Raw genomic sequence first — 12,292 nt, 5'->3', positions numbered from 1 at the left:
CTTGGCTGAACTATAATTGTGCTCTGCTGTTTTGTGGAAGGCAGAATCTTCCAGTGTCTTGATCTTGGACTTCCCAGCCTCAAAAGTTATCAGAAATAAATCGGTGTTGTTTATAAGTTGCCCAAGCTATGATATCTTTATTATAGGAGGCTGAATATACTAAGACAGAAAAGTTATGTAAATTATGGTATTATAAGTAGTTATAAGAAGGTGTTGGTAGTAAATGCTAATAGACTGTAATACAAACAGTAAACAGTACTTTTAAATGATGGTATGTCCACATAGTGGAATGTTATTTAACCATTAAAAAGAACATAAAAAGCAAGATAAAAATCCAATTCTTTTTTTTTTTTTTTTTTTTTTTTTTTGGTGCTGGGGATCGAACCCAGGGCCTCGTGCTTACAAGGCAAGCACTCTACCGACTGAGCTATCTCCCCAGTCCCAAAAAATCCAATTCTTTATTGACACTAAATGTTGAGTACTCTGTATCCACATGTGGCTAAGCTGCTGATGCACTGGGTAGCACAGAGACAGAACATTTCCTTTATTAAGAAAACTCTAGGGGCTGGAGTTGTGGCTCAGTAGTAGAGTGCTTGCCTAACGTGAGGCATTGAATCCGATCCTCAGCACCACATAAAAAAATAAAGTTATTGGGTCTATCTACAACTAAAAATACTAAAAAGAAGAAGAAAAAAAGAAACTATTGAACAACAATGTCACAACTTTAAAAATAAACTTATAGATTTGTAATTCGTACATATATTTTTCACTCCATAAACTTATTTTTTTTTAACTGGAAAGATAAAAGAAAATACAGTTACCCATAATTCCTTCATGTTACCCAAACTTCCCTTTGTTCTAAGTCAGGTAACCACAGTACAAAGAGCTCACATTCTGAAAATATCCCTGGCAAGCAATGGATAAGAGAAACTATACGTGGGTTTCTGTACAAAGTGAGAACAGAGTAAAAAGCCCACCAGGAATGATGTGCAATACTGACTTTAAAACTGACTTATGTGACTGCCTGGAGAGTGGTAGGACTTCATGGAAATCACAGATGGGGATGGCCTCTCTGAAACTTCCACTGAGATGAGCTCTCAAGGACGAGAAAAAAGCCAGTCACTTGAAAAGCCTTATGAATGTTTCAAACAAAAAGAAAAACTCTGTGTGAGGAGCAGGAAAAAAGTATTACACTGGAGCAAGCATGGGGAGGAGAGGGAAGAGGAGGGGGACAGATGACGTAGCACAGTGGAAGTCACTAAAGGTTTCTAAGCAAGAAAATGACACCACATGGTTTTCGTTTTTAAAGGATTTTCTCTAACAGCTGTGAGAACAAGGGGTAGAAAAAGGTTCAGAGCAGATGTTACTCCAGCAGTCCAGGCTAGAGATGACAGTGTGAGGGCTAGGCTGGTGGCAGTGGAGATGCAGATGAACAGAGTCAAGAGAAACTCTGAGACAGAACTTCCGGACCTAGTGTCAGACTGGATGTGAGAGCCAATGCTGTGGTACAGCTGGGAGACTTATCATTTTTAGTTGTCAGTGGACCTTTATTCTTTTTATTTATTTATTTATTTTTATATGCGGTGCTGAGAATCAAACCCAGTACCTCACACATACTAGGCAAGTGCTCTACCACTGAACCACACCCCCAGCTCCAAGATGTGATTTTTTATATAAGTTCAAAACAACAAATCTGAAATGCAGCTGTGAGATCTGGCCTACAGTTATGAACCTGAGAATCACTAGTATTATCAATTATATTTTTAAAACATGGGGTTTGACAAGAGTACCTAAAGATAAACCATAATTCAATCTTGAGATGATCTAACATTCAAAAGTCTGACAGAAGACAAGATGAAGAAGGTAGGCCACTGAGACACATGAAAAGAAATTCTAGGGAAGAGAGAGTTAAATGATCACGCTTGTTCTCTCATAGCATATTTGAAGATGATTCCCAAATGACGGAAGTCCCTTCATTTCTTTGTACTTTCAACCATCAAATGAAAGGGTAAAGGTAAGAACGGTAGGTCTTCCTTACGTGATAGCAAAAGCAGAAAAAAAGAAACTGTCACAGTTTATTCCAGCTCCTCCTCCAATTACCTTGCATGAGGTAAAGCAGTAGCAGCCAAACGAAGATTCTTAAGGAGGTGACCTGAATCCACCAATTGCTGAACAATGGGAAAAATACAACCCGAACAAGCCCCTTCCGAGTTAGAGATGTCCATGGAATTTCCGGTTTGGCTTTGGCAAATGTTGAGCCTTTAAACATAAAATAAAACAAGAAATATTTATACACACTAGACTGATGGCCACTTGCAGCACCACATCAGAAACGGGTGAGAACAAAACTCAGCACATAATCTGTTCATTTCAAAGGAACCCTCTTAGATGGTCATTTAATGTAATAACTTCTTACCCTCAGTCTCTAGGACAGGATCTCAAAATAAGCCAGGTCTCTTGAATGCTAAACAATATGTTTTTCTTAATTACACAACAGCAAGTAAACAAGTTCATCCCTCTTTCAACTTTATGAAAACATGCAATTTACATAACCACCCAGTTCTAAGGCAAATGGTAAAAAATGCTAAAGTCCACATGAGGAGGACAGAATTTTACTTAGAAATTGAAGTATACCATCCAATAGGGAAGGTATCTAAAACTAATCCATAGTTCCACTATGAAAGAACATAATAATATGCACAAGAAACAAACCAACTTTAGAACTTACCTCTAATTAAGTCAACATCAATCAAGTCTGGCTTTATGTGACCCATCTTTTTTGGTTTGTTTTTGAAGCCCTAAGATAAAGCAAAACAAAAACAGAAATAAAGAAAAAAGAGTCCTTTTAAATACAAAAGATAAACTTGCATTTCTTTTCCTCTATATAGACATCTATACTCTACTATAGACATTTTAATCTAGTGTTCCTTAAAGGAACTCATCATTAATGTTTATTTTTAGTTTTTAGACTTATCAAATAATATATATGGGGGCTGGGGCTGTAGCTCAGTGGCAGAGCGCTTGCCTAGCATGTGTGAGGCACTGGGTTTTGTTCTCAGTACCACATAAAAATAAATTAATAAAATAAAGACTTTGTGTCCATCTACAACTAAAAATATTTTTTAAAAAATAATAATATATATGCTTTTATCACTTTTTAAAATAAACTATGCCAAAAAATCAGCAAGTGAAAAATAATCATACCTTGAACTATTTCTCCTCTCTTCCCATCTTTTTTTAGTTGCTTCTTTTTTTATTTTACTTCTATAATTCTATCTCGTATGCTCATACTATTTTTCTTTAATTTACTGATTTTTAGAAAGCATCTAAAATATAGTATATGAGACTATAGCTATTAGGCCACTAATCTCCACATCCTAACTTCTACCAATACATATATCCTTACAATATACTTGTTTTTTAATAAATCATAATCAGTATTTATTATATGATCACAGTGAAATATGTTCCCTGAAACTATATTTTTATTCTTCCATTTGCTCTATAAGATCAGTTAAAATATTTGTCATTATCTAAATTTATATAAATGCTACAAAATTATCCAAATTTAACTAAATGCTAAAATTTGTTTTTAAACAATTCCTGGAAACACGCTTCCCAAAGCCTTCTATCTTCCTGTTCCAACTGGACGAGCTAGTTGCTCCCTGGACCTGCTGCTCTGCTATGATCCCAGGTCTACTCACTCTCATCCTGAGAATTCCCTTCAGTTCCCTCTATGGTGAATCACTGTTTCCCATATCCCATGTCACCCCCAACCCCAGAGCTGGGGATCAAACCCAGGACCTTGTGCATGATAGGCAAGCTCTCTACCACTGAGCTACATCCCCAGCCCTTTTTACTTTTTATTTTGAGACAGGGTTTCACTAAATTATCCAGGAGGGCCTCAAACTTGTTATCCTCCTGCCTCAATCTCCCAAATCGCTGGGATTACAGGTATGCTCCACCATATCAGCTCCCATGGTCTTCTTAGAAGACATTCTCCAGTAACGTTCTGAGAACAGAGTCACAGAAGATAATTTTTGAGTCCTTGCATGTCTGAAAATGAATTAATTCTACCCTCATACCTGACTCAAAGTTATACCAGGTTTAGCTAAGTTGGAAATTATTTTCCCTCAGGAAGATATGGTTCTACTGCTTTCCACTTCTAGTGCTGCTGCTGTGAAGTCTAACGTCATTCTGACCCCTGATCCTTTAACTATAAATTGTTTCTTTCCTCTGCTCACTTTATTCATGGTATTCAGAAATGTCATAATGCTGTGCCTTAGTATGAGTCTTTTATCATCTGTTGTGATGAGAATTGTGGAAACTTATCTTTTGGTTTAGGAAACTTTTCTTATAATTTTATATTTCCTCCCTTGCATGACTTTCAATTGTTCTCTATTCTCTAAATCTATAGTTTTTTTTTTTAAGCTTCTTGGAAACTTCCTCAAATCTTCTATTAAATATTTTATTTTGTTATTTGGACCCTCTCTCTTCTCTTTCATATTGGGAGAATTTCTTATAGCATCCTGAACTCAGGGGCACTTAACCACTGAGCCATATCCCCAGCCCTTTTTATTATCTTTTAAATTTTCAGACAGGGTCTCATTAAGTTGCTGAGGCTGGCCTCAAATTTCCAATCCTCCTGCCTCAGTCTCCAAAATAGCTGGAATTACAGGAATGCGCCACCACCAAGCTATGCATTTATGTGTAGAATGTGGAACTAGTAACATAGTGGACCCGGTATTTTTTTGTTGTTGTTTTAGTTGTAGGTGGACACACCTTTATCTTATTTTTATGTGGTGCTGAGGATTGAACCCACCAGGGTCTCACACATGCTAGGTGAGCACTCTACCACTGAGCCACAACCCTTGTCCCCAGTATTTTACTTCTAGATAAATATCCAAGAGAAATGTGTACATATTTCACCAAATAATGTATATAAAATGTTGTATGAGATTTATACAAGCCCCAAATTGGAAACTATCATCAATAACAACTAAAAATCTCTACCAACAGTAGAATGGATAAGACTTGTGATATTGGACAGAATTATCTTACATGCAACACATGAATCTCACATAAATCTCATAAGTATGTTGAAATTAAGTAAGTATATACATGTTCAATTTCAATTATGTCAACTCAAAAAAAGGCAAAGTTAATCTATGCCACTAACTGATCGCCTCTCTTAGTGGTAGTGCCTGGAAGAGTTTGTGAAAGGGCTTCTGAGTGCTCATTACATGGTCACATTCTATTTATGAAAATACTTCAAGCTGTACACTTATAATTCTGTTATGTATATTTATAAAATGTGTGTATATTTATAAAATGTGTTTTACTTTAATAATGATCTTTTTAAAACTTATTTGAAGTTCTGTATGTGAGTATAGCTTATAGATGTGGGACTTCAAGAGGGTATCAAGGAAAAAGTTGACCATTCCACTGATAGAACCACCAAATGTCAATACCCATTCTAATGTCAGTCAAGTTCCTCAAAAGAGTCTTCCAATATACTCCTTGGTTGGGAGGTCTGATAAACCAAAGGGTTTACAATTATGTCTTCAGTATCATGACTCCCACTTGCCCTCTGCTATCCCTGGAGACACACCAATGCATTACCTCCAAAGTAATAGCACAAACTGCCCATATTTAATGGGTTGGAGAAGAGACCAGGAGGCTATCTCATCTGTATAAAAACTCCACCAATCCCTACTTTCAGCCTCATAGCTTATGTCTGCCTCACAGAGACCAGGTGCATTCAAGTCCTAAGCCTCTCTGGGACCCTTTGCTGGACACACTGGTGCACTGCCTGGCACTTTTTCCTGCTCTCCCAATGATTCCTCTATTTTTCTTATAAAAAATATTTTCATTTCTCATCTACTACAGGATTCTTCTTCAATTTATTCCTTGACTTTGTGGATATACTCATTTTATAAGCCCCCTTTATATATTCCTTTTTTATTTTCATTACTAATATAAAATTCTGTGCTTCTAGGGATGGAACTCAAGGCCTCGTGCACTGTGTACAAGGGACCCTCTTCAGGAAGAGGCCATGGATAGCAAAAATTAACCACTCCTCCTCCTGAACAGCTGTCCTGTGAGATTGGTACCTAGTTATTCTCACCTTATAGATGAGGAAACCAAGGCACAGAGATTCCAACTCAGGCATTTGCACTCCAAAGGATGTGCTCTTAACCATGACACACTATCATGCTTTTACTATATGATAAAAATGCATCCCTAATCAATAAAGGAAAGAGGAATCAAGGAACAGGTGAGGGAGGTAAACTGGAGAGGTAACCAGAAGTCACACTGGGAAGATCACAGCCATGCTAGCAGTATGCTTTCAAGGCAAGTGTACTAAGAAGTACATTTGCCCAGAAGTAACAGTTTTCAACCAGAGGAGTGGAGACACTAGTTCAGACCAGGCAATTAGAAGCATGAACTAGGAAAAGCACTCGTGTTCAAAAGATATTTAACTGGTAAAAAACAGAAAAATGGGTAACTGAAAATAAGAGATTAGTATGAATATAAAGCCACAGAAGAATTCCAAAGGGTTGGGGAGGTGGTTCAGTGGTAGAGCACTTGCCTAGCATGTATTAAGTCCTGGGTTTGATCACCAGCACCACAAAAACAAACAAAAAGCCTCTAAAGCCATTCACTGGATAGGAAAAGTAAGATAAGGAACAGAACTGAGTCATGCCAAGCAGTCCCGTGGTGCTCACATTCCACTGGCCAAGCAAGGTGGGGCTGGGGAGAATTCTCCCACAGGAAGGCACTGCACATACAGGCAGGGTGCAAATAATTGGAAGAATTAGTATCATACACAATTAAGTCTACCCGACACAAAAGCTCATGTCTAAATGATAATTAGATTTGGTTTTGCCACTGGTATAAAGGGTATTGGTGGAGTCAATAAACATATACATTCGTATCTCTATATCTACCTATCTCAGGTGGAGATATATGGACACAACACACAAACACACACACACACCTCCTATTACTCAGGTAACTTAATATGTTTTTGAGAGGTACTTTTTCAAATTAATCTTTATTTTTATTAGAACAATACTCATTATAAGGATAATGATAAAAAAATAACTCTGGTCTCAACATTCCTCACCCTTGATTCCCATTTCCTAGCTATTTTTTTCTCTTTATTTCTCAATAAAATATTTACAATGTTGTCTTCAATTTCAGATGCTATCCATTCATTTCTTACTATTGAAGATAAGAAAATGATTTAAAAAAAAAAAACCTCTATCTTCTGTTTTCATTTATTTCTCAAAGGGTTTCTAATTATACAATAAAAATATCTGAAATTAGAATGCTGTCTTATACTTGCCATCATTAAGTATATTGTCTATATTGTCTTATTCTCTTTCTTTTTTTTTAATTTATTTTTATTGTAAACAAATGGGATACACGTTGTTTCTGTTGGTACATGGAGTAACAGCATACCATTTGCCTAATCATACATTTACATAGGGTAATGATGTTTGATTCATTCTGTTATTTTTTCCTTCCCCCCACCCCTCCCACCCCTCTTTTTCCTCTATATAGTCCCTCCTTCCTCCATTCTTGCCCCCGCACCCCCCATTATGTGTCATCATCCGCTTATCAGTGAGATCATTCGTCCTTTGGTTTTTTGAGATTGGCTTATCTCACGTAGCATGATATTCTCCAATTTCATCCATTTGCCTGCAAATGCCATAATTTTATTATTCTTTATAGCTGAGTAATATTCCATTGTATATATATACCACAGTTTCTTTATCCATTCATCAATTGAAGGGTATCTAGGTTGGTTCCACAATCTGGCTATTGGGAATTGAACTATGAACATTGATGTGGCTGTATCTCTGTAGTATGCTGATTTTAAGTCCTTTGGGTATAGGCCGAGGAGTGGGACAGCTGGGTCAAATGGTGGGTCCATTATTGTCTTTCTTAATTAGAAAATATAATATTGAGAAGATCTCATTCCAATACTTCTCAAAGTATTCCAGGAAATAGAAAAAGAGGGTACCCTACCAAACTCATTCTATGAAGCTAATATCACCCTCATACCCAAACCAGGAAAAGACACATCAAGGAAAGAAAATTTTAGACCAATATCCTTGATAAATATAGATGCAAAGATCCTTAACAAAATATTGGCAAACCGTATCCAAAAGCATATTAAGAAAATTGTGCAACATGATCAAGTGGGGTTCATCCCTGGAATGCAAGGATGGTTTAACATCTGTAAATCAATAAATGTAATCCATCATGTCAATAGACTTAAGGATAAGAATCATGGTTATTTCAATTGACGCAGAAAAAGCATTCGACAAAATACAACACCCCTTCATGCTCAAAACACTAGAAAAAATAGGGATAGTAGGAACATACCTGAACATTGTAAAGGCTATTTATGCTAAGCCCATGGCCAACGTCATTCTTAATGGAGAAAAACTAAAACCATTCCCTTTAAAAACGGAAACAAGACAGGGATGTCCTCTTTCACCACTTCTATTCAACATTGTCCTCGAAACTCTAGCCAGAGCAATTAGGCAGACTAAAGAAATTAAAGGGATACGAATAGGAAAAGAGGAACTTAAGCTGTCACTATTTGCTGATGACATGATTCTATATTTAGAGGATCCAAAAAACTCCTCCAGAAATCTTCTAGACCTCATCAATGAATTCAGCAAAATAGCAGGCTATAAAATCAACACACATAAATCTAAAGCATTTTTATACGCAAGCAACGAAACAGCTGAAAGGGAAATGAGGAAAACAACTCCATTTGCAATAGCCTCAAAAAAATAAAATCCTTGGGCATCAATCTAACCAAAGAGGTAAAAGATCTCTACAATGAAAACTAAAAAACATTGAAGAAAGAAATTGAGGCAGACCTTAGAAGATGGAAAGATCTCCCATGTTCTTGAATAGGCAGAATTAATATTGTCAAAATGGCCATACTACATACTGCCAAAAGTGCTATACAGATTCAATGCAATTCCAATTAAAATCCCAATGATGTACCTTACAGAAATAGAACAAGCAATCATGAAATTCATCTGGAAGAATAAGAAACCCAGAATAGCTAAAACAATCCTTAGCAGGAAGAATGAAACAGGGGGTATCACAATACCAGAACTTCAACTATACTACAAACCAATAGTAACAAAAACGGCATGGTATTGGCACCAAAATAGACAAGTAGATCAATGGTACAGAATAGAGGACACGGACACAAACCCAAATAAATACAATTTTCTCATACTACACAAAGGTGCCAAAAATATGCAATGGAGAAAAGATAGCCTCTTCAACAAATGGTGCTGGGAAAACTGGAAATCCATATGCAACAGAATGAAACTAAACCCCTATCTCTCACCCTGCACAAAAATCAACTCACAATGGATTAAGGACCTCGAAATCAGACCAGAGACCCTGCATCTTATAGAAGAAAAAGTAGGTCCAAATCTTCACCTTGTTGGTTCAGGATCAGACTTCCTTAACAGGACTCCCATAGCACAAGAAATAAAAGCAAGAATCAATAACTGGGATAGATTCAAACTAAATAGCTTTCTCTCAGCAAAGGAAACTATCAGCAATGCGAAGAGAGAGCCTACAGAGTGGGAGAAAATCTTTGCCACTCATACTTCAGATAGAGCACTAATTTCCAGAATATATAAAGAATTCAAAAAACTCTACCCCAAGAATACAAATAACCCAATCAACAAATGGGCTAAGGATATGAACAGACGATTCACAGAAGAAGATCTACAAGCAATCAACAAACATATGAAAAAATGTTCACCATCTTTAGTAATAAGAGAAATGCAAATCAAAACTACCCTAAGATTCCATCTCACCCCCAATTAGAATGGCAATTATCAAGAATACAAGCAACAAAGGGTGTTGGAGAGGATGTGGGAAAAAGATACACTCATACATTGCTGGTGGGGCTGCAAATTAGTGCAGCCACTCTGGAAAGCAGTGTGGAGATTCCTTAGAAAGCTTGGAATGGACCCACCATTTGAGCCAGCTATCCCACTCCTTGGCCTATACCCAAAGGACTTAAAATCAGCATACTACAGAGATACAGCCACATCAATGTTCATAGCTGCTCAATTCACAATAGTCAGATTGTGGAACCAACCTAGATGCCCTTCAATTGATGAATGGATAAAGAAACTGTGGTATATATATATATATATATACAATGGAATATTACTCAGCTATAAAGAATAATAAAATTATGGCATTTGCAGGCAAAGGGATGAAACTGGAGAATATCATGTTAAGTGAGATAAGCCAATCTCAAAAATCCAAAAGGCGAATGATCTCACTGATAAGCGGATGATGACACATAATGGGGGGTTGGAGGGGGCAAGAATGGAGGAAGGAGGGACTGTATAGAGGGAAAAGAGGGGTGGGGTGGAGGAAAAAATAACAGAATGAATCAAACATCATTACCCTATGTAAATATATGATTAGGCAAATGGTATGCCGTTACTCCATGTACCAACAGAAACAACATGTATCCCATTTGTTTACAATAAAAATAAATTAAAATAAAAAAAAGAAAATATAATATTGTTCTAACTTTATGGTGGTGATACCAAACTCTTTTTTGTTATTAACATATATTAATTGTACCAATTAATGGGTCTCTCTGCAGTGTTTACATACATGTATATATCATGGCTTTATCACATCCACCTTTTCTTCTGCTCTCTGGCCACTCCCCACTCCTAGGAGAACTGTGTGGCTATGTGGGATAAGGAAAGAAATCTGAGGGTATGTCTCTTGTCCCTACACATGTGCTGAAATAATACTATTTTCAGCTCTGCCTCCCTCCTGGAGATTTACCTAATTCCCATCTTTCAGAATTTAAACACAGGGATTTTAGTAGTTTCTTGCTGACTTTCCTTACTATAGGCAAGTACAAGTAAAGATTTTTACTTTCTTCACTCTTCATCTTTCAAAATTATACCAATTGCTCTCATTTAATAGGCTCCCATTCTCAGTCCTCCAAGAACTGATATCTTTTCTTATTTGTTGTAATTTTAGAGGGGTTTCAGGAAGAGATCAAATGTTGATTAATGCACGTACTCAAACTGTCATCTTTAATGAGGAGGCTCATTTGTCATATACCCAGCATCCAGCTTAAGAAATAAAACATAAATATAGCTAAAATAGTCTCTGAGCATGAGTAGCCTTTTTTAGTTTCATTCCAAACAATAATTTTTGTTCTAACATTAGAAAACATAGCAAATAAACTTTAAAAGCTTAAAATGTTTTGCTCATTTTAACAAACAACATGTAAAATAGTAGCAAAGAACATGCTTATTTCAGTCTTATTTTGAAGGAACAAGTTGATCTTCATCACTGAAAATAATGTTAGACTTCAGATTTTAATATATTCTCAAGAAATATTAGAAGAGTAGTTTTACTGCTTGTATAAACTTTTGTGTACATTAGGTTTTTTCATATTATTGGTGTGATTTTAATAGCTTCAATTGAGGTATAATTTACATATCATTTTGGCTCACAGTTCTGAAGGCCATATCTGGCAATGATGGCCTTCTTGCTGGCTGCCTTGAGGAAAAACAGGTTATTATGTGGCAAGAGACAAGGAAAACACGGATGTACACATGTCTCATCTGGTCTCTCTCCCTCTTTTTATAAAACCACCAGGAATTACTCTTGGCAGCTCCTTATGACTTTATCTAATCTGAATAAGCTCCCAAAAGCCCCCCTCTAAACACCACAGTCAGACTACATTTTCACCCTCTTAATACCTCACATTGGGGATGAAATTTCAACATGAAACTGTGGAAGACACTCAAACCACATCCAAACCACAGCAGCTTTTGGCAGTAAATTCCTGTTCCTACTTGCCATTAACATGATCTGTTGTATATCCTTATAGATTTCTAGAAATTTCATACAAACACAATCAAATAGTATGTTCTCTTTTGTGTCTGGGTCCTTTTGTATGGCATAATATAGCTCAGGTTCTACCATGATGTAGTATATAGCCATAGATTTTACTACTGAAACATATTCCATTGTGTGGACAACAATTTATATATTCATCAGTTCATCAGCATCTGGATTTTTTCAATCATGAATAGTTCTTATATGAGCATTTGCGTGTGTTTGTTTTTACTTCTCTTGGATAGGTACCTGGCAGTGGAAACGCTTGGCAATATTTTCCATTTTCTATGCAAACCAGCAGTTTACAGGAGTCCTAGTTTCTCCGTGTCCTTGCCAACACTTGGTATGGTCA

General features: G+C 36.6%; 1 protein-coding gene across 6 annotated transcripts in view; it reads right to left on the bottom strand.

Moving 5' to 3' along the window:
- The window catches only part of Phtf1 (putative homeodomain transcription factor 1), a 47,561-nt gene that overhangs the window by 27,570 nt on the left and 7,699 nt on the right, over positions 1–12,292 (bottom strand). For all 6 annotated transcript variants that reach the window (XM_047553369.1, XM_047553401.1, XM_047553387.1 and 3 more), the window contains 2 exons: positions 2,729–2,798; positions 2,101–2,259 (listed from right to left, as the gene is read on the bottom strand). In XM_047553369.1, coding sequence (XP_047409325.1) covers positions 2,101–2,259; positions 2,729–2,798 — 229 coding nt within the window. The remainder of the gene's footprint in view (positions 1–2,100; positions 2,260–2,728; positions 2,799–12,292) is intronic.

The sequence above is a fragment of the Sciurus carolinensis genome, chromosome 1 (genome assembly GCF_902686445.1).
Source record: "Sciurus carolinensis chromosome 1, mSciCar1.2, whole genome shotgun sequence".
Taxonomy (NCBI): Eukaryota; Metazoa; Chordata; class Mammalia; order Rodentia; family Sciuridae; genus Sciurus; species Sciurus carolinensis.
This window is presented reverse-complemented; position numbering and strand designations above follow the sequence as displayed.